The following is a 23,801-nucleotide window of genomic DNA, read 5'->3' as shown; positions in this document are numbered from 1 at the left end:
TTCCTTTGTCCCTATTTCTCTCTCATTTTCTGCCCAACTTGGTTGTTCATCTCACCGCAGATGAACATAATATGCCCCATAAATATGCCTTTTCTGCTGCTATTATGCTTCACTGTGGACCAAAGCTTTCCTCTTTTTTTTTTTTTTTTTTTTAGGTCCCTTTTTAAATATCCACATTCTACAAAAATTTTTACAAAAGTCTGCAGCTGTATGTGTAGGTTAGGAGCTTCTGAATCAAGACAATTAAGGTAGCCTCCAACAAGTGTGAAGAAAGAACTTAAACCGTATCTGCTGAGGGAATAGTAACATGGAACCGTACCCTAAATAGCTGAGCTTACGGCCAGGACATCCACAGAGGAGGCAGAAGTAAAAGCACACCAGTCTCCAGTGAAATCAGGCACAAGCACACACACACGCATACATACACACAGAGTACACTTTAAAAAGATGCCCACACATAAAGAAAAGATTATCAGAATAAAGTCTAATACTGTTTTTTGTTGTTGATTGATTCCCAGAAGTGTCAGCTACAACGTGTCTCTCCAGAAAGAATCCACAATGAAAAGAACAACCCACAGTTGCTTCTTACTGATTATCCTTCTAATTGTAAGTATGAGAAAAATGAACTGCTCATGCATCCTGCCAAATTTAGACCTCTAGTGATGTTCAGAAAAATAAGGGGTACTGAGTTATATTTCTTGTACATTACAGGTCAAGGAATGAGTTCTGCTACTGATAAATTTGGTAATAAAGTTAATAAAGTTCATAAATAAGATATCTCATAAAAGTTTTAACTTGAAATCAGTATTTTTTGGTGATACAGAAATGGAAGACTGAAGAGGTATGCACATGCTTTACAGACTATATAGTATCAGTGACATGGAAACTTATACTTTTGAAAACTTGCATAACATTGTTGTGTGAGACAGACTGACCTAATTAATTGTGGGTTTTCCCTGTTTGTAGTTATTCTGCTCCGAGGAAAGCAACCAAAGGGGAAAATAACAGTATAAAGATTACTTATTCACTTCAAACTCTATTTTCAACTGTTTAATCTCAATAGTTCTTTTATTCCAGCATGTGCAACGTGGCTGAATAGCTGCTGTTCTAAATATGTAGCAAATTAGTTTCTATTTAACTGAATACCTCTCCTGTAAGCGGAATGCTTTCTCTGGTCTCTGCTTGATAAACTTCAAGCAATTAGTAATTATCAGCCTCAGTTACAGAGCAATAGGTATGTGTAATGATGCCACTGGGACTAAGCACCTCTCTGCCTCAGTGTTGTCTGAGTTACTTGGCTACTTGGTGCCACCTTATTCTTCAACTAACCTTCATGTTCCTAAAGAAAGCTTTGAATACCTGCTCTTGTCAGCTGTGCTGTGTTTGTTAGCTCCTCGTGCCCCAGTAGCTGGGACTCGGTAGCACACCCTCAGTGCTGGAGCACTTCGCCCTGTGCACAGGGTCAGTACTTTGCAAAGACTCTCTCCCATGTCTCTCATTGACAGCTTTATCCTAGACCCCAGTTATAGAGTGTCCTTAGACCTTTTCCCCACCATCTCCAGCCTTAGACTGATCACCAAGTCTTTTTGGTGCTTTCTGATAGAAGCCATCTCTCTTACACGATTCATTTTTGTGTAGAATAAATAGCACTTTACTCTTCTGTGTAAAGGTCATAATAACGCTCCTTTGCCAAACAAAAGCTATTTAAAAGCTATTAACAGAAGCTATTAGTTCTGGAGCAGCAGTTGCTCCAAAACTCATGTATTAGATATAAAACTAATTTCTTACTGCCTTCCTCTTTGATGACTTCCCTTGTTTTAGATGCAGAGTAATGTCAGTGTGCCACCATCACCAGGTATTCTGCTGCATTTCAGATAAAGTGAATTCCATTAGAAATTTCAACAATTCTTCTCAGGGAATATTTCTTAGTTCACTCTATTCCTGATATTGTCAAATTTTCAGTAAGTATTCAAAGCCAAAGAATCTGACTGAGGATGTAATCTTATCTTGTAAAAGAGGATTAATGAAGCAGATTTTCTCACATAGTCTAATTTTGTCATCCTAGGCCAACCACAAAGTGCTTTGGAAAGACAAAATGAATGTTCCAGATGAAGGTCACACTGTTATTCCATTAGATCCATTATACCAAGACTGTATTTTAAAATAGATTCATTTTAAGCAAGAAACAAATTGCATAGGTTCGTTAAGTCCAAATCTGGGTAATCAGTACCAAGCCTCAGCCACTATGCAATTTTTTACATGATGTCAGATCCTGAAAGGCTTATGAACTCTTGAAATAATTTTCATTCACAAAACAGGGAAAAATAGTTAAGTGAAAGCCTAAAAATCAGTTTGTAATTTTATGCAACTGCAAAAACTGGTATATTTTGGAACATGATTACAAAAGGTTTAGATCCCCAGAAGCCAATTAGTAAAGCATTTGCCATTGAATGAGGGCACTGCTCATGGTGTGTCCATGTGATCGCTGCTGTTGGCAGCCATGAGTAGGACAGAGGCCCTAGAGATGGCAGTCCACCTGTGTGCTCCACTGGGCTCCTGCCATCTTCTCAGATCAACAGTTTACATAAAGTTTCTAAAACTCATGAGTCTCTAAAAACAGCATCTGGGTAGATGCTATGAGGCACACAGCAGATAATTATTAATCACACCATAAGCCTTTCCCTACCTAGACAGCAGCTCTTCCAGCAGCTAGCCCAGAGCAGGTCTCACCCGTCACTGGCCAGAAAGAGCATCACAGTTTTGTCACCGTCTCCCCAGCTTCGTGAAACATCTACCCTCCCTTCTGAATTTTCTGGAGCCCAGAGGCTTCTCCAGCTCCTCAGGACATGCCCAGCTGACAGTCTGGTTGTTCAGTATGCTGAAACTCCTGATGGCACATCTCTGCCAGCATCATCAGATCATCAGCTTCTTGTGGCCTACGGGTAACACTTTTACTCATTGACTTGTTGCCCTCCCAACTCATATCTGCAGGGGCAGAGCCTCATTTTCTGTGACATTGCCTTTGAGAGGGATATTCTGAAGTGCATATTTCCCTTTGTAACTGTGGATTGCTGCCAGCTGTAAGGAAGTGAATTTACAAATTCAAGAGCTCTTCTCACACAAGGAAAATTAGTGAAAGTAAATATGTTGCTGATACTTTACAGTTGGTGAGATTTACTTTCAGAACCAAACTGGTGATGGTTTTCCATCAGGGAGAGGAATGGCAACTTCTAAAAGTTAGCACAAAAGATTCAGAGGTGATCAGGACTTTTGTCTCCATCTTTGCTTTTTTTTTTTAAAAAAAAAAAAAAAAAAAAAAAAAAAAAAGAAGAAGTTAAAGTTGCTATGCATCTGATTACCCTAAAAAGGACTCTTAAAAGAAGATAATAGAGCTGCAGCCAAAAGATTTGAAGCCTTCTGCAGCCTTCCTTTAAGCCCATATTTTCCATCAAGTTACCCTGGGAGTAAAGCTTCCTTGTGTGCACAAATACTGCAGCACTGGAAAAGAACTAGAAGAGATTCATGAGTTGTTTTTAATTAAATGGGCCTTGTCTTCCTCTGCTCGTGATAATGTCTTGCTTGTTTAAACAGCTGCCAAAATCTGCACTAAGTTGGATGGAATCTCAGTATGAGATAACTTTCCATCCTGCTTCAACAGCAATTGAGTACGAAAAGATTTTAACATTCAATGGTTAAACAAAACATACTGCATTGAGGTATTTCCCCAAAGAAATTGTCTGCCTTTTTCAAGCACATTTTTGATGGATAGAAAATTATTGTTATGTTTACTGATTACCATGCACTAATGACCTTCCTAAAACATCATAGTGGGTTTTTTTTCACCGTCCTAATGCTAGTAGCTGTGAAAAGCAGTTCAAACACAATCAAGGTGCAACAGGGCTCTGCAACTAAGCTTAGTCATGCTGAGCTCTCACTCAGGGAGATGATGTTTTGAAGGGCATAAGGTGGTTATGGCATTTTTAAAGCAAAATATATTTTTGAGTGCTCAAAATCAGTAATGAATAGTTGCAGCATCCAAATTTGAAGTATGTTTTGACTGAGCTCAACAATAAGTGTTGCAAAACATTTAATGGAAGCAGGAAAAAAAGAAGGAAAAAAAGCTACAGAAAGATACCTTAGTATCCTAAAGGTTACATACGGTTAACAGTTTGTACACTTTAAAGTTCTTTGTAGTGGAAGAAAAACATTTGGGAATACTTGTTCATCATGTCCGATGTTTTGTGAAACAACTGAATTTTATGCTTGCTTTATCTGGATTATGTCTTTCAGCAATGGGGAAAATCTTTCATGAGTTAAAAAGAAGTGTCTGTCTTACAGAAATTGGTGCACTAATTGGTTAATTTCTAATATAGATTAATAACAAATCCAAATTGTTTTGCTTCATCAATTCTAGGTGCAAAGTGATCTTCAGCATTCCAAGCAGTCTGTTCTTTCTCTTTGTAGTGATAATTCATCTTATAACAGTCACTTGTCACGCGGTGGCTTGGTGGTCGTATGTATGACGTCATTTACTTGGACTTTTAGGAGTGACATCATATGTACGGCTGCTAAACTGCTGCATGAGACATCACTTAGTTTTCTTCAGAAGAAATGACACTAATTATTATTAGGCTATGCCACACAAGTTGTAATTTATTTATTTCTCTTTAATAAAGAATATTTTAAATGAATGAGGCATTCTACTTTATTGTATCAACAGTGTTTATACTTCCATCTGAAATAACAGATGGAAGAATGGGAAAGGTTTTTACCTTGCCTTAATGGGCTGTGAAAATTTAGAATTTCTTCCAATACTGTAGATACTAACCAGTTGAAAATGGCTTAGTCTTGGCATTTTTATGGTAAAAACATATGTTTTAAAACTTTGTTTCCCAAATATCTAGGTGTAATCATCAAAATGTAATAAAGAGGTGGTTCGTAATCATTTTTTCCTCTCGTGTGTGTGGGGGCACAGGGACATTCCCAATGTCTCACATGAGCATGCTATGCATTAAGCTTTTCCCTCCGTGCCGTCGTGCCCAGGCCTCTTCTAGTTCTGATAAGAGAATAATAACACAGATATTTATTTCTGCACTATTTGCCCTTTCCAGACTCCTAAGGTAAGGAGCTGAAGAAAAATTAATATTAATATCTAACAACACAAACCATACTAATATTTTTGGCTGATTAAGTCCTAGATATTCAAAGTTGGATCTTAAGCCCACTGAAATGAGTGGGAAGACTGTCACAAGCTTCAGGGAGATTAGGTTTTAAGCTCCCTACATCAAAGTGGTGGTGGACGTTATTCTCCTGTGTACTTTGGAAACCACGAACATTGCAAATGGAGACTCCAGCCAGCCACCATATTTACTTTTCATTAGTTAGCTGAAATGCTCATCAGATTTTAACACAGAGAAAATATTATTCAGACTTCCATGGGCCAGCTTTTCAAACATAGGCAAATAGAAAAGAGTGATAGATATCAAGTGGCGTATTCAAATTCAAGGGCATATGTGTATGAACAGTACTAGTAAGACACTTATGTATAACTCTTTATTTGACTTCAAGCACAAGATATTTGATTACATCAAAAGTGCATGTAAATATTTGTATGTGACTAACTTAAAAAATCTGACTCTTTGTGTTTGGTAATAAGAAAAAATTGTTAATTTAAGAGGTAGCTGTAACCTAGTATTAAATATTCTAGTCTTTATCAAACATGCTTTATATTTAAGTAATTTCCACTGGTGAAGTAATTTCCATAGAGCTTTGGTGACATAGTCTCTTCTGCCTTTTTAATCTCTCTAACTGAATTCCTGACTGAAATGTGGGCAATAGAAATTTTGCTAGTAGTTTCAATAAAGCAAACATTGCTTTCCTCAGAGACCATAGAATCATCTTCATTACATGGTTGAGTACTTTAAATAATTTTGTGCAAAATACAAAATACTTATCCCATCCACCTCCACATAAACCTTCTGCCACCAAATATTAAAATATACTCCTCAATCTATACTCAATGAGAGATGACTTCTTCAGGAATTGGATTAGTCTCTTACATATAGCAAGCAAGTCATGGAACTGGCTTTTAAGAGTAAGGTGTCTTCACTCACTGAATTATATCACACCCTAAAAAATTACCAACCCCAGTAACAAATTGTTACACCGTCACCAGTTAAAATATAGAATTAGACCATTTCTTTTCCACTGGCAATGTAACTTTTGATGTCAGTTTATATGTTTCTATACTGTGCAATCTTGTGGGAATGCACTGTCATTTAAAAAAATATATTTTTAAAAGAGGATCCAAAAATCAGAGTAAGAGAGGGATGTTCTGAAATACTTAACAAATACTTACACTTTCCATCTATGTGTCTATAATTTGCATTTATTTCATATGTGTGTTGAGCTTTATTCTGTATAGATAAAGCAAATGAAACTGCAACAGTGTTTATGAGCAAGGACCCTGACCTTTCTGTCCCTTTGTCAATGTGAAATGTTGACCTTTTTTTGGTCAAACATATCTGAAGGACAAATAAACTCCTTCCTAGAAGAAAACAAAAATCAGATGAAAACATTATTTCAATTGAAAGAAACTTGCAGTTTTCCCAGAATAATCAGATGGTTATGCTTTCAAAATACAGATGTCTTCCCAAACTCACTCAGAATGACAGAGGCAATCCCACAGAAGCCCTAGCTTTCTTGGGTGATACTGTTATTCCATTTTTGAATCCAAACAGCTTGAAATAGGCATTATCCAAAATAAGCATGAAATATCTATGGATCATTTCAGGGAAGCACTAAAGCCCATAGAGGTATAGGGACCCGTAGACCCCAGGTCTGAGGTCCTCTAAAGGGCATCCTGTGAAACTCATCTACACTTTCCCACACCACTTGTTGGATATGGGACATTGCTCATTTGGTCTTTAAATGATCTTTATGGACTCCATTATTTTTCATAAATCATGGATTGCAGATATGCTTGATTTTGCTTCTGTTGAATTGCTCTGGCTTTCTAAATGTTTGATTTTTCACTTTAGTGGCCGGATGAAATGATCCAAATAGCTTCTCAGTCCATGTTATGGATATAGTTTTATATAGTAATATATATATATACATATATATAGTTATATATGGTTAATATAGTTTATATATGGTTAATATAGTTATATAGATATATACAGTAATATATAGTTATATATAAATAAAACTGTATCTACTAGAAAGTATCTTCCTTCTTATTCCTCCCATTTTATATCAAGTAATTATTTAAATGCAATGATGTCAGCTGCCTTCGCTATCCTCCATGGTATTCAAATAACATGCAGGTGGAAATGAAAATATTAGTGTCAGATGAGATGAGATTAGATTAGATTCCAGAAAACACTGGTTAAATTTAAAAGCATAAAAAGGTTAAACTGTGATGATTTGGAACAGAAATATAATGATAAAGTAATTACTTTATTTTGTCTAAGTCAAACATACTGTCTTTGTTATGGATTTTACCAAGACTTATTAGTTGTGCTAATAGAAAAGTAATGTATTATTAATGGAATTGCTAGTGGAATAGGATAAAAGGAAAAGTACCAATCTGAGAAATAAAATGCTCTTTGTGCTTTGAAACCTGTCATGTTTTCAGTTTGAACAAGTGCTTACTTGAAGAACTGGGTACTCGTATTCAGTGCCAGTGTAACACTAATTTGAATGTGCTCTGAAGGTGATCAATATAATATGAAATATACTTCTAGAAATCCCAGACATCCCTTTTACACTAAAAAAATATTGCAAAAATAATAATGTTAATAAGCCTGTTTACATGACTGTTGTCTAGAGAAATCTAGGCTTTGAGTGAGAAAAAGTCCCCAGAACGTCAAACCTGTGTGTTTACATGAATCTCAGGTTTTGAAGCAGCCTACAGATGACTCTGTATGCATTTCTGATGGCTTTAGTTCAGCTTTACAGGAAAAAAAAAGTAGTGGCTCAGGCAGGAAAAGTGCCACAGCAGCTTTGCTTTTGGTTGTGGAAGCAGAGGGACTAATTCTTTCCTACCACCCTCATGTGGACAAGTGTCCTGATACAGGACTGAGGCAGAACAGAATTGAACTGAAGCTTCCCTGGCTGGTAGACCTGAACTGTGCACCAGAGAGACCAAGCCTGCATGTAGGGATGGAAAAAGGTCAACTCTCATCTAACTGACCCATCTACCTGAGGCCCTCAGTTTGCCTACCAGAGGCAATAATCCTTCTGTATGCCTGAAGGGAGCTCCAAGTGGAAAAGCTTGGAAGATACCAGTTGATTGAAGGGAACTTTTCCTTTCAGGCTCAAATTTAGGAACACTTCACTTGGATGACTATCCAAGAGCTAAGGTCAGACAGTGAGGTTTAAACTTTGCCTTATATTTCTATTACCTTCACAGTTGAAGGAGCTCAAAGCAAATGGCATAAAATATGAAACAACCAGATAGTTTCTAGACTGTGTCACTGAAGTATTTTGTCTGGGTAGTCTAAAGAGAAATCAGTACCAGTAAGAGGAAATAGGTGCATGTAACTTTGGTGAGATACATACAACATTTTTTTGCAGACCTTTATGCCATATGAAAAGATTTTAAAGATTTTAAAAGGGCTTGGTTAAAATCTTGAGTTTATAATGAGGTAAACTAGTAAAAATTCAGCATTTCCTTTGCAAGCAGTAAAAGGCCTATCATAATGCTAAACATATGTGCTTGATAATGCATGATAGAGATTTATGATCGTCACTTTGTTTATCCTACTTGTTTATTCAGTTGTTCTAACAGTTTTTCCTTTCTGTACAGAGAATGGTTCCAAGTCTTACTTCTACTGTAAATTACACTGATCCTACATTAGAGCCTGTAGTAACTGAAAATTCAGTCATACGACAAAAGATAATAGATTCGCAGTTCAAGTGCTATGAGAGGATGAACAGAGCTCCTCCATACAGGAAAAAAGGTAAAAAGCAAAAAGAAATCTGTTTGGATATTGCCATGTTTGTTTATATTCGTTACCACAAAGAAACATTTTCTTCTGTATATTAATACATGGTCTTCCTAGGTATGATGTCTTCCAAGTAAACAGTAGTCAAAGTCACACTAAGTTAGCATCCTCTTATTAGCCACAGAAGGAAAAAGCCTAAAATGAGCAGAGGGAATGAACAGCTTTCCCTTCCTCCCCTTTCCCTACCTCCCTCCCGTAGATGAAGTACCCTTCTGGCTCAGCGTTTTGCAGCTTGAATATCCATTGTTCCCACTTAGGGAATATGATTCTCCAGAACTACCAGTTCGATTCCTTTTGCTAAGCTCACACAAAGATCTAATTCTGATGAATGGTCTTTCGAACACAAGTGTCATTTTATTTGCTACCTTCGCTGTTTCATTTTGCTCTCATTTGTGTATTGACTGATACCTGTCTGTGCTCTGTACTATCACAGATGGTCTATATATTTCACATTCAGTAATAACACTGGTAAAAAAGAAGTTTATAAGCCACTGAGGACATATCTTTACTGAATATGAGGTACATAATAAGATTAATAAGAAGGGAAATGGCAAATAACAGTGGTGTTACAGTGGCACAGTATAAATCAAGAAGCGTTCCTAGCTGGGACTGAGTGTTCTGTTCTGGTCAGTTTTTCTCACAGAAAATATGAAAGAGTTACGAGAAACTAGAGAAAAAAAAGTTTGGAGGTATTGCAAGAATTTATGCAAGCAAAGAACAGAAAGTTTGAGGTAACAGTTTAAAGAGAAGATATACTAAAGGCACATGATAAAGGTACCCAACATAATGAATGGGGTGGAGAAATCATGTTTTTTTTTCATAATACAAGAATAAAGACATTTCTATAACTCATTACCACAAAGACTTTACCAATTTCTGTAAGGCTAAAAGAATGATTAGATGTTAAGATGCTCAGGATTTGATGTTTTGGAATGAATAGAACCACAGGTACGTTATGGGATAGAAACCTTCATATTTCAGACATAAACACGCCTTTAGCTGCTGGACTTGATAAGGAAAAAGTTGCTCAGATTGCTCTTTCAGTCTATAAGTACGTAATTGTTGCGTTCATGGATAGTTCCACTGGATTCCCCTTTCTTTTGCCCCTTAATCGTGTGATTAGTTCCTGAAGCATTTGCCCTGCATGAACTAATTCTCGTTAGACACGAATTCCAGGTAGTTTTCTCAAGGGAGGCTTTGTCGCAGGAGAGCAGTTATTGTAGGTCAGCGGGAACCTGACACAGCGCAGCAATTCTTGCATTCTTTGATTAGCAGCTAGATTTAAGTGATGCCATTCGGGACTGTTGTGTGCATGGCAACATGCTCTTAATTAATTTCTGTCTCAGAATGGAGATAATGGGTGGTTAGGGAATGACACTACTGAAGACATCTTTTCACTGTAGTTTCTATAAGTCACAACTAAATCCTTACTCATCCTCCAACATTTATACCTCCTAAAGTGTTGGAACTGATCAAGGGTCTAAATGTCTTGCCTGCAAATTTGAAAGAGAAGATGGGATGAGACGGGAAATTCTGATGCAAAGGACAACTGTGGGACAGCTCCTGAGAAGAGACATTGGTTGAAGGGATGTACCAATTACAAGGTTCTAGCGCAAACAGTTATGAAGTTTATCTCTAACTGAAGCTCCCAGAAAGGCTTGCACTGCTTTGAGACACCCTGCCCAGATGTGTCCAAATTTTTCCTGTGACCTCTGTAGCCCCTGAAGTCGCATCCTTCGGGGGCACTGCTGCATTCCCTCCCTCCCTAGCCATCCAAAATTGTAATCTTTTCAGCCAGTTGCGCACCAGTATCCTGCTCCTCATCCTTTTCTGTTTTATTGCTTACACTGGCTTATTTCCTGCACCAGTTCTGAAAATACATATCTATATCCATTTATCTACCTTGAAATACACATTCTACAATGTATAGATCAACACCAATGAATTTTTTTTTCCTTATACGGCAAAGCAAAGGATTTAAAACAAAAGGGAGAAATTCCTGACAAGCTCACTCTGCAGTGTCTCTCAGATACAACGCTCAAGTTGCATCCATTTTCTACCTGTCTTTTTCTTTAACATTACAAAATAATCCCTAAAAGTCATCAAACTATATCTCAAAGCCAGAGAAGAATATGAGAGTGCCTGAAAGATAGATAACAAACTGCTGATATCACGATTTGTTAATGAACTGAGCATGTAGCATTAGCACTTTTAACTTGACAACGGGAAAAGGTATCTGCATAAAATCTTAGCTAATAAGGAAAAAGTCTTCATAAAAATATCTTTTTTGTTATATACTAACCTGGAAAACATTAGTTTAGAATGTTTTATGCTTTCAATTTTTAATTCAAAACTCTTTTGACTTAAAATAACAGGTATCTTTTTACAGCTTTCTAAATCTGTTGTAAATGTTGTTTCTAAGGAAAGCTTAAAGAAGAAGCTTATCTGAGGATAATTTAAAGGCACCAGGAGAGATTAGATGGTTATGTTTTATTAACTTTCAGTGGCTATTTAGAGCCTAACTTCCTTATGAGTCTTTCAAAAACAACTTACATGATCATAACAGCAATTCTAAAACTTCCTTGGGACCAGAGCATAAAATGCAAGATGTGTTTTCTCCTTGTATTTCCCTTTGACCTGACAGTCATGATGATAAATATCTTTTCTCCAGCATAAACTGATTTAAAATGGGAAATAACAAAGTACAATTATTTTAATGTGTTACTTGACTAAATCTTCAATGAGTGGGGAAAATGCGTTACAGCAAACAGTCTTGCCGTACAATTTCAGTTAAGCAGTATGTAACTTCTCTGTAATGGGAATCAAGAATGAGCTATATAATGTATTTCTAGCATGGCAGGGAAAAACGAAATCAAGGATTTTTTTTTTTTTTTTTCCTCTCTTCATCTTTTCAGGGGCTGGGAACAACGCTAGTAAGGGACATAGCCTGGACAGCGCTGCCTTCCGTGAAGGGGCAGGACGAGGACAGGATTTACATGCCTTCCCCGGGCAACCTCAGGGGGCAGAGTTAGCCTGCTGTAGACAGCTGCAAACACCCTTTGATCTTACACCTCACTTCACTGGATCTACAGGTTTTCACAGCTACTGCAGTCTTGGCGTCACAAGCTACAGCTTTAAAGACACACACTAATCTTTAGTGTTGGGCAATGCAACAAGCTTACAGGGACCAGTCTCTGCAAATGTTGTCTTTACCTGGGACAGCCCTGAAAGCTCTTCCAGCTTTGCATTTCAAAGACTTGGTCTTCAGACCTGCTGAAGAGCAGAAGGGGAAATGAAGCATGGATGTCTGTAAGGATCCAGGCAATTCAGGCCCCCTTTACCACTAGTGCATGTAACTAGGGCTAAAAAGGTACTGGAATCAGGACTATGAATCTATAGGATTAGATCTACGTTTGAAGTTCAATTCAACTGGCTTTAAAACATTTCTTTCCGGTAAAACTAACACCATTGATTGTCATCAATTGGTCAGCAACCAGAAGAACTCTGTAGCATCTGAAGGACACTCAAAGTGTAGCGATAATAAGGTTATTTATTGCAAAAACAAAACACTTTATTAACTGCAGATGCCACTATTCCTTGGGAGAGTAGAGCAGAATGTGTTCAGAGTGACTATTTGTTAAATTAATTGCTGAATTCCTCTTGAACGTCTAGGTCTGTTCTGTAACCGAACCTGGGACGGATGGTTGTGCTGGGATGACACACCTGCTGGAAGAATTACTGCTCAGAATTGTCCAGATTATTTTCCAGACTTTGATCCAACTGGTAGAGTATTACTTTTCATAATATTATGTTTTGAAGGAAGCCCTTCAGAACATTCATGCCATTAAATGGAAGCAAGTTTATAAAGGCATTTTTATGACATTGTGAAATCTCAGAGAGTTTGTCTGAGATGAAAACATATACATTTATAGGGTTGCAAAATTTATATATTTGAATTTTTAAAACATTTTAAATGTATTTGTTTTTGTATAAATTTTACTCTTGGATTTCTGAGATCTATTTTATGAAAATATTGACTGTTTAGTCAATGACTGTTATTTATATTGATATTGCTATCAAAACGTTTTTTAAAACAATTCTAAATTTTTCTAATGAAGAGAAAAATGCTGAAAATATTATTCTATGCATGAAATGTATATCAGCATTTTCTGTCTTCTATTTTTATTTGAAAATACAGCTTTATGGAAGAAAGCAAGCAGAAATAATGCTCTTTCAGCCACAATTTCTGTTATTCATTGAAATCTTCATGCAGATACTTGCAGTCTTTCAGACTAAGAGAAATAAATCAAGAATATTTAAAAGGTCATTTAAAAATTCATTTAAAAGGAAAGGGAAAAGGGGGACAGAAATACTAATAAATAAGTATGAGGAAATATTAGATACTGTTAAAACACCACAAAGCATATTACCTGATGAAAGATATAGTTGTATGTTCCAAACCCAGGACATATTGCTTATGGAAATGTTTCATGCTACAATGTGCTAGATCAAGCACAGATACTGTGTGTCAATTGCTAATAAAAAATATTGGAGGGGACATATAAATCTAAACATTTTCAACAAGGTTAAAACAAAATTTATGTGCCTAATTGGAAAGTAAATAGACTACTGCAGAGCTGTAAATTAATGTCTTGATTACTGAGTCCAATAGTTAAAGGTTTTGGTGAGTTTTTTGCCTGTTTAGAAACAGAGGAGTTTCCATGTTGAATAAGACCCAATATGTATTTAGTTGAATGCTGTTTGTAGTAGCAGCCAGATTTGTCAGTTTTTCTGATCTTTAAAAAATCAAGCCATGGTTAGAGACTTCATGCAGCAGGTGGGATACTTCAGTATCAGTCCCAGTTTTCAAGGACTCAAATCCCCATCTTCACCTGGATGAAGGAACCTTCCCCTTTTCATTGAAAATGGGCACTGGACAGGAAAGGATTCATTGCCCCAGAAAGCGAGTGAGCAAGGCTGCGTGGGAATATGCTCGTATGGGAATACTCTGAAACCTACAGCACAATTCTTACGATAACTAACATTCCTGGCATACTTCATGAGCAATGAATCACAAATTCTTGTCTTTTGTGTCCTGATTTAGTAACTGACACACTCAGTCTTGAACTTTTTTCTATACAGTACCATAGTTTCAAAAGCAGGTTGGAGAGTCTTGCCATGGGGTCAACTTCACACGCTAATCCCTGGGGCACCCTGATGAGAGCTGAGACCCTTCGAGCTAAGGGGAGCCTTCCACCTGTGTCTCCACTCCACAAACAAATGCTTTAACTGTTAGACTATTTGCACAAAAGATGCTAGTAATAGTATTTTAAAAGAATTGGACAAATTTCATTCACTTCTCTGACAGAGGTGCCCACGTTCAGTAAAGAGTTCAAAGAGGCTCCGAAGTTATAAAGGTCTGCTTACATTCCTGGCGGAGATGCCTCTTGGATGAAGTCTACACCTTCCATTTCAGTTTATTTTCCCCATTTCACTCATTATGTCATCCTCATGTTGTCTCAAAACAAGCAGTTCTAGGTGGCAACCACTCCTCCGAGGAATAGGACAATTCAGTACAAGTCATCTGCCTTCCCTGCTTCCAAGGTTTTCATTAAAAAAAAAAAAAAAAAAAAAGAAAAGAAAAAGAGTGGTGCTAACAGTCCTGGTTTGTGTTTAGCTCGTAGCACAAGTAAGAACTGGGCAGCTATGAAGTCCCAGAACTCTCTCCACAGCTTCTAGACCATCATCCCAGGATGAATGAGGGTAATCATAGAGCAGCTCTCCTCCTCGTTCTCAGGACACCTTTTACCAGTTCTTCTCCCCACCTTCTTATCTCCAAAGCCTTGTTCTGAGCCAGTCTCTCCATTACAACAACACTCTTCAAAGTAACACTTTAAACCATCCATAGAGAAGCACCTCACTCTTCCTATTAATGCTTATTAATGTTGAGGTCTGCTGATTGCTGATGGCTCCTTTAGGTACTTATACGTATGCTGCAGAATCTGCTCTTCACTGTGCAGGCATTCTTGTTATTCTTTCTTCCGTTTTAAAGCTTATCTATTTTTAATTTTTTTCTTTTAATTCCTGTTATCTCTACAGAGCCACTGTGTTGGGGTGGGGCGGGGGGGGGAGTCTCTGGCAATTTCTTGCTATTTTTGCCACTGTCCTATTTAAGAACGGTGTCTTCATTTGTCATATTGACACACTGACAAATACGGCCTCCCCAACCCGACATGTCTCTGCTGCTTTGTCAGCGCCTCTGTCTGCCTCCTTGCCTCCGTCCTAGCCGACTGACGCTGTTTCCGTGACACGATGGCGGCTCCTGCTTCAGCCAGAGTCACTTTCCTAGAGTATCTGTCAGGTACCTCAACACGTATTACAGCTACTGCATAAAGACAGCGGTTAGTCGGCCTTTGCTTTTAGGTGCCTGATCGTCACATGGGGACTTAATAAAGTAGGAGGAGACAAAATTGTGTGGTGACTAGAAATCTTTCAACTGCTAATGGAAGTGGCTGCCACTTAGAGGTGACCAGAAGCACAAGTTCAGCCATCCCGTGGAAAGTATGTCAGATTTTTTTATCACAAGTCATTATTTTATTTGGTAACTTATGCTTGTTAAGCAAAATACAGCTAGATTTCCATTTTAAGAAAGAGAAATTTAATCCTAAAGAACAATAGTTTTACAAGATGTAAACTGCAGTGCTGGTCAGATTTCCTTCTCACTAAGGCTCCATGGTATCAAACCACCTCAACGTACGTTTTAGACACGCAATGTCTAAATGGACTTCAAAAACAAGTCTGCTTTGAACTGCACTATCTGCAGAACTAGTGCGTATCAGACCACTGACATCTAAACTGCTTTTGCTTGGGGACATGTATAACTTTGAGTCCTAGAAAAAAGTCATTGTGAAGCTTTCTTTTTGCACTTTGATACTTACTTCATTCATAACTGGAAAAGTGAAACGGTATCAGGCAACATAAGGTCTGATCCTCCTAGCCATCTGCACCTGTGAATATTATATAACAGATCTCCATATCCAAACCCCTGATAACATTCAGCATCGATGCCGAGAGGAAATTCTTACAGTATGTTAGAAAGTAAATAAGGTGAAATCATATTCTGGCAAAAATGGCCCAGAAGTAAGATGAGAAAGACAGCTCCAGTGGGCTTAGTGCTCGGTCCATTTTCTGCCTGACAGGTTCACAACCAGCTCAACTTGACGTAATTCCACTTATTTCACTGAGCTTACATTAGTTCATACAAGACAGAAATCTGAGTTCTGAAACAGGAAAGGACCACTGTAAAAATCTAGTCTGCTTAATTAACTAGGGTTTCCTACACTTCTTTTTCCCACCTGGATGCAGATCTATTCCATGAAAGGAAATTAGTATCTTAAAGCAAATAAACATACAGAAATCCCTCTCTGCAAGTTGGGACAACTGTTGCCTTTTGTAGCAATCTCTTTCTCACAATGACCAGCATGTGCAATGTGATAATGCATAAAAACAAATCAATGTTGTGGAAGAACATAAGGAGACCTACTGGGTTAATTCCAGTGACAGCAGGAACTTCGTTGTCTCATCTATCCCAGTCTGTGAATCTCTGAGCAGGGCTGGGTTTTATATTCCCACATTCAGACATCATATACAGTTTCCCTTGAATTATATTTTATATTCATATTTTATCCAAGTTAATCTTTGGTGTAATTCCTTGGAATAACTCTCAGTCATGCTGAAATTGATAGGAATTGCATTTGATAGGACTATAGTACATAATTCATTCTGGTAATATTCTTGCTAATAAAATAGAATGAAAATATATCATGGATGTTATAGCCTTCTACCGAGATGGATTTGCTGGGGGTATTATGAGGTGCAGATCAGTGCCTCACACGATGCACAGGCAGTTTGCTTTATGGCAGGGGAATGTTATATTACCCACCTCACTACGCAAGCTTTCTGCTCCTGGTCAGGATGAATTTGGCCCAACCTCATATAGCAATACAGTCTAATGTACAAAATGCATTATGATAGTCACATGATTTTCACTTCATTTTCATTCCCTTTCTTCTTTTAGAAAAGCGTATGGTTAAGAGCAGTAACCATCCAACGTGGAGCAAGCCTGGCTGGCTAACAGGCAACTGACTCACCCAATGATCCAAGGCTGCTCTTACCAAAGCTCCATTCAGTTCACTGATTAGTTTATTTATGTCTTTAATGTCTATTACAAACTAATTGCTCGCAATTCTCCACATGGCTCCAAGAGCAAAGTTTTTATGATGACAATTCAAAAACAGATCTATATGTGTATGCATAAGCAATTACATCAGAGGAGGATTGATATCTTGTTATCTCTCATGGCTGAAAATCACAGAAGTAGAGCCTTACCTTGTTACTCTGACACTGATTGGAGGGAATGAGCTCCCTTCACTCTGCAGCATGGATCATGGTTCACTCCCTGCTGTCACTGCAATCTGAGGACCATCCTGGCAGCAGAGATGGCAAAGGCCCAGGCAGTATTTTTGTTCACTACTGTTCTCTTCTTGTGCCATTTTGCAGTCTCTGAAACCTTGTGTCTTCTGTAAAAAATATCTTCAGATGTCCCATGCAGGAGAAGGGGAACACACTGAATAGTTTCTATGGATCCTTCTGGACATAGCAGCTATGACACCAAGGCTTGTGGCTACAAGGGACTGGATATGATGGACATAGACTAGTCCTTTCCTCAGCTGGCAAAATGTATAAAGCTGAGTAAAATACATAACTGACAGGCACAGTCATTTCAGACAAGAAATCATGACCTTACACAAACCGGACAGAGAGAGACCGTCTGGGTGCCAGCTCCATCTGACATTCCTGGCTCAGGGCAGTTAGGAAGGCCACTTTTGCAGGTATCTCCTGCTTCAGCCATCATCCTAACTGCGATCCCCCAGGTAGTGAGCCCACTCCCATGTGCCTAGTACATCCTGCGCTCCTTCCACCCGCGCTATGCCTCCACACGGTGACGAGTCTGTGCTTGCAGCCGGGCTGGAGGCAGGAGGAAGCGGTGTCAGGTGCCCTGGAGCCACATGGACCTGCTAGCAGGAAGGAGTGTGCCACAGAGAGCCCTTCTCTTCCTGCCACAAAATTAGATTTTATCTGCTATGCTAAAAAGCAGTCAGCTCTGAATTTCTGCAGGTCCTATTTGGCTATCTTGAAGTGATATCATTTAGACAGTGATAAATAAAACAAATCTGTTTCTTCAGCTGGATTCTTTGTCCAGTTGCTTCTTTCTCCTCTTCCTCTTCTGTGCATTTCTATCGTGCTTCTTAGCCAGCTTAATAGCTACCTTTTAAATACCATTTCTTATTCCCACGGTACACCACATGACTCTATTATACAGATTCCAGTTCTGCTGACTGAGGCATTTTATTAGTATCACTCTTCAGTTACAGACCTCAGAGCTGAAGTTCTTTTATGGGCTCCATTGTGTTATATCAGAGGGTTTTTTGTTTTTGAAATAATTTCTTCTAGAATATTTTACTGAAGATATAAGTAAATCAGATGTGCTACAGAAGTACTAGCAATTCCAATTCCTTTTCTGCAAAACTAAGTACTATTTAGATCTATCCAAAGAATGGCAAACAATCCAATGTCAGGTATGTGCTGAGCATGCACTACAACAGAGGAAGACGTCTGTTAGCTACCAACATGTAACTCAACAATAAAAAAGGTGTTGACTCTTTTAGCATCTGCTAGCTATAGAGTTGTTCTAATTGTAAAACAACCTGATTCATAGAAGTGTCATGTTTGTTTCATATTTACTGGGTTTAGATATTTGCGAAATATAAATGACTGAGTTGTTGTGTATGAAAATATGATTCATAGAGGTACTATCAGTAGCTCAAACCCCATGCAAAATTATTATTACTTTTTAGTAATAACCTTTTTAGACACTTTAGTACACCCAAGAAACTGCCATTGTGGGGGAGATTTTTCTCATCTGATGCCAAGATATCTCTTGAAGTGTCTGTCATTCCAGGGAACTACAGAGAGCCTGCGCAACTACCTTTAAATAAATGTATAATTTAAAGTAACTAAAGTCAGGTGAGATGGATCCCACCCAACATCACAATTCCTACACTCTGAATAATGTGATACACAAGCGATCCAAGCTGATAGGGCATAGTCACAACCTAGATGATTAGTGTCCACATAATGTTTTAATAATCTTAAAGCACATACTTCCATTCTGCCTTGGTAATAGTCTTTCCCATTCTTACACATCTGTGTATTTCTTCTGAGCTTACTACAGCTTCTTCTGTAAACTTTTTCAGAAGCCAGTTCTACTCACTAAACCCATCACATCTCAGAGTTACCCTGGGTAGAGGAGACTCAGGTACCCGAGACTGACTCTCTTTATTTATAATCTTCCAAGAGCAGAGAACAGTTTATTCTATCCTTCTTCCTGATAAAGTTCATAGAATTAACTGTCATCTTGTGAAGAAAATGTTTAAAAAGTTATACATCATGGTTAGCAAGTCTATCACAAGCCCATATTGTGACAATATCATAGTAAGAAATCAGTGGGCTGTGGCAACACAAGCAGCTTCCAAACTAGGCTCAGCTATGTCTGTCTAGATTCAAGAAAAAGTATGAGGCAACAGATTTACCTCTAATTTACAGAGGCTGTATTAAGCTGAGGCAGAAAGCCTACCTAGACGTTAAAGAATAGTGATGATAGATGGCATTAGCATTATGTTCTATAGCATATTAACAAAGGCCATGCGCATTGCACAGTACATAGGATAGTAGGTACAATGTTTGTACACCGTGTTCCTTGCTAGAGTAACCATTAATCTTTATCTGTCACTGAAAACTTTTTCCATCTTCAGATAATATCTGGCAAAGAGAACAAGGGGAACATTGCTGCACAGGCAGCATAAGATTATCTCCAAGCCGAAATGATGGAAGGCTGAGATAACATGTACTGTTCCTCTCGCTGTTGATGCACGTATTGATTTTCAGCAAGTCCCCTCCCCCCCAAAATGATTTGAAACTCACACTAATTTCAACAGCATGCTATTTTCTGGATGACTGAATTGTCCTTTTTTGCCATGGTGCTGTATAAAGTTTATTTCAAGTCAGAGGAAGAGAGTACAGCTTATATAAACTTCACCTTGCCCATATGATCAATAGATTTTCTTAATTATGGTGTAAAGAGGGAATATGAATCTTACAAATTAATGGGATCATAAATCATCAGAGTTGTTTAAGAAAAATAAATGCACATCTTGAACAGAAAAAAATGCTAATATGGTATGTATAGAACCAATGCAGTTGTAAAGATAAAATAGGTGAAGGGAAGCCAAGGTGGACTTTTTGTATTCTTAGATAAAAAGTCAGATGTGAAATACTTTGTTTTTCATAAAAAAAAAGCTGTACCACTATCTAAGAAAACATCAACTAATTAACGTGTCTGATCTTATGCATTTCCTGCTTTTGTTACTCAGGCAAACTTTCCATGGACTCCCATGTGGCTAAGTTTGAGCAAAGGCCAAAGGAATGAGTCCAAATCTTGACAGGTGATTAGAAGTGACTGCCTGCACTTCAGCTTCCAGGGTTTCCCAGACAGAAATTTGTGCATGGCTGAGAGGACACATGTACAGCACACATCTGTGCTTCCAGACATCCCTCAGCCTAGTCAGAGCTACATGTTTCTGAAATCCTTAGAGTCCCTCTTCCACAAGAAAGGGGCACGTGTGAAGAAACACGAACCTGATGAGCTATCTGTACTGCACGGCTCTAGGAAAGGCTGTCACAGCTACCTGTGGTGCAGAAGTCAGCCCCCGATGCACGCCTGGGGAGGCCAAGAACTCATCAGATTATTTAAACGGAGCCAAATGAACACTTGGGACCTATGCCAAAGCGTCCATCCATTGCGAGTGTACTTCTCCGTGTGTCTGCGTGCTTTACAGTCTCAGAGCAAAGAAAAAGGGCTCCCGCTGGCCTCTGGCAGGCTTTAGCCAGCGCAGAGGTTGGGCAGGACGCTTCACCATCTGCGTTAAAGCAGTGCTACCGTGCCACTGTACCACCATTTCTCTGATTCCTAGGCTCCAGTTTATACCACTGCTTGCCACAGTTCTGCCACACAGTATTTTTAACTATTGATTCAAAAGACTGTTTCAAACCGCTGAAGCACTTTGCAACGATACATAACGTTTGCCCCAGCTGTCTTCCAGGGCACCTCTGCACAGAGAGCGGCAGAGCACCACGTCAGGACTAGTGAGAGCTAGTTTCCCTTATGGCTTCTCCTTCGGTCAGGTATTCCCCGTAACACATGAAACCCTGCTACAAGATTCAGTCTATCTGTGTCTGTGTAGTGATAGCAGTGTCTTCTTGTGAGTGAAAAAAAAAAAACATTTGAAATCAAAACCTTTTGATTTACATGCTAGCAAGTGCATGCATCCATTTTCCAATGTTAATATTGTAGACTGCCATGAAAACTGAAGATATGCAGAAACCACTGTGTTTCACGTGTACACCTTGTACAGGTTCTGTGTCTGAGCTTACCATTACTTCTTCCATAAACAGTTTTAACAGCTGCTTTAAATTAATTATCACAGAAATAATTGCTTCTGATTGAAGGCTGATAGTTATGCTCCACTGCATTCATTCAAGACCAAAGGAGACAGATAAAAAACAAGGATACTGACAGATAAATCTCTGGGAGGAAAAAAAGAAACCAGAAAATATATATTAATTGGACAAGCTGAAAATCCTTTGGATTTTGTTACACAGGCATTTTATTTCCAAACATGTTGTTTATTTTTGATGAATGCTTAAAAGCATAATATGCACATGCTAAAATAACTATTATTGCATTTTATCTTCAGAAAGGGCTTCAAAATATTGTGATGAAACTGGAAACTGGTTCAGACATCCTGAGAGCAACCGAACTTGGTCCAACTATACTCTGTGCAACTCTTTCACCTCTGAAAAACTGAAGGTATGTTACAGTTACGAAGACAGTGATCATCTGAGAATGGTTTGGGGCTGGGTTAGCAGCAGGATACATATCAATGAGGTCAGAATAGTCCTTAGCATTCAGCTTTCTTTGTTGCACAAGAATTTAATAGCGTTGTCCTGGAGATGCTAACTTATTAAAATTATTTGATGAATATTCAAACCTAAATATGGGTTTGCTGCAGGTAATTTCGTAGCAATTCATATGACCAGTGTTGCAGGATTTTTCAAATGCATTTTTAATTACTGTCATTTTCCCTGATTGTTCCACAGTTATAAAGTGATCCTTTACAATTTCATTTTGGCTTTCTATAACAAGCATCTCCCAAGCTGTTGATGCCTTCTCTGCAGGTTTACAGATTTTAATATCATTTTAAAATCACTTTTTATAAGCAAATAGTATCACTCTATCTTCACTCCCTTTGAAAAAAAAATATTTATGAAGATACTATTATGGCAGAAATTGTACAAGCCTGAACACATTTAACTTTAACAGTTTGATTGAAGTCAATGAGGTTACTTACACTACTAAATTAAGTATTTGCATCGATATTTCCAAAATCAAATTGCTCAGCTGAAAGAGGAGAACTAAGTATAAAAGCACCAAAAGAAACAAGGAGAGAGAAATCTGAGAAAAGCTTTGAAAAATTAAGTTATGGAAGCTTATGAAAATAAACATATTTCTCAAATGTGAATGGAGCTCCAGGAAAATCTGATTACAGATTCATGACAGAATAATTTGTGGCTCTTTGGAATTGTGAAAGGAAAAGAGTAAGAAAGTGATTTAATTTGGAGTTTGTGTTGGAGGATCTTTATTTACACAGCCAAAAAGCAGTCTATGGTTATATTTAGTAATGATCCAGCTTGAAGTGCCTTGGAAAAGGCTAATGGACTAGATGGGAGGTAAATTCTAAAAGTTTTTGTGGCATGAAAGCTATTGTGGTAAAATAGGGCTCACCTGTGTAACCAGGAGAGAATAATAGTAACAATCTGAGATCACAAAGGCATTAAATGGAAACACCATAAAAATATATTTTTTCCAGATGTTGGCCCATGTGGAGATGCAAAAAATGTAGTTCTGTTACCTATTATCCATGCCTTCCAGAAGAAGAATTTTGAACATCTTTCAAGCAAAGTGGAGATAGAACACAAGGGAAAATTATACGTACATTGAGATTTTTCTGAAATAAAAAATAATGGAAAAAGCAGAAAGAATCTAACTTTACAGTAATGCCAACTTGGACTATGACCTTTAATTCAAGCTTTCAAAAACCAGGAGTATGCTTTATTTCTAGGGTATTTCCATGTACCTACAGACAATTTAATTAACTAAGTAGGATGCATTTCTATTGGAGAATTCTCTTTTCTCAAGTGAAGAATATGAGGGCAAAAAGGAACATTTAAATGTTTCTTTTAGACATTTTCCGAGTCCAAGATGAAAAAAGCTGCATAAATTGTAAAAAAATTGGTGAATCAGCATGTTATAAAACCTATATGGCAGAAGAGATATGACAGATTGATTTTTCCTACTAACTTCAAACAAGTAATAATGTCAGCTCCTGCATAAAAAATCAATATGCTCTATTTGTGAGATAGATCATTTAAAAAAACATATTGCAGCCAGTTCTTAAAAGTGCAATGATACACCATGTTTTTTGTTATCTGACATTTCAGTTCATTCTGATCTGCCTTCATTATTATTTTTGGAAAACTTTTTTGAAGCTTACAATAGTAAGTTTATATGGAGTAGTCAAAAAAATGCTGTTGCTGAGCCCCAGGTATCCA

At 37.9% G+C, this 23,801-nt stretch overlaps 1 protein-coding gene across 1 annotated transcript in view; it reads left to right on the top strand.

Annotated features, from left to right (window-relative positions):
* Nucleotides 1-540: 540 nt before the first annotated feature.
* Nucleotides 541-23,801, top strand: part of CALCR (calcitonin receptor) — a 72,983-nt gene continuing 49,722 nt past the window's right edge. The window contains exons 1-4 of the mRNA XM_062567752.1: nucleotides 541-606; nucleotides 8,813-8,966; nucleotides 12,684-12,794; nucleotides 21,887-21,999. Of these exons, the coding sequence (XP_062423736.1) occupies nucleotides 559-606; nucleotides 8,813-8,966; nucleotides 12,684-12,794; nucleotides 21,887-21,999 (426 nt within the window). The 5' untranslated portion in view covers nucleotides 541-558. The remainder of the gene's footprint in view (nucleotides 607-8,812; nucleotides 8,967-12,683; nucleotides 12,795-21,886; nucleotides 22,000-23,801) is intronic.

Source organism: Rhea pennata, chromosome 2 (assembly GCF_028389875.1).
Source record: "Rhea pennata isolate bPtePen1 chromosome 2, bPtePen1.pri, whole genome shotgun sequence".
NCBI lineage: Eukaryota > Metazoa > Chordata > Aves > Rheiformes > Rheidae > Rhea > Rhea pennata.
The sequence above is the reverse complement of the archived record's forward strand: the minus strand, read 5'-3'. Positions and strand labels throughout refer to the sequence as shown.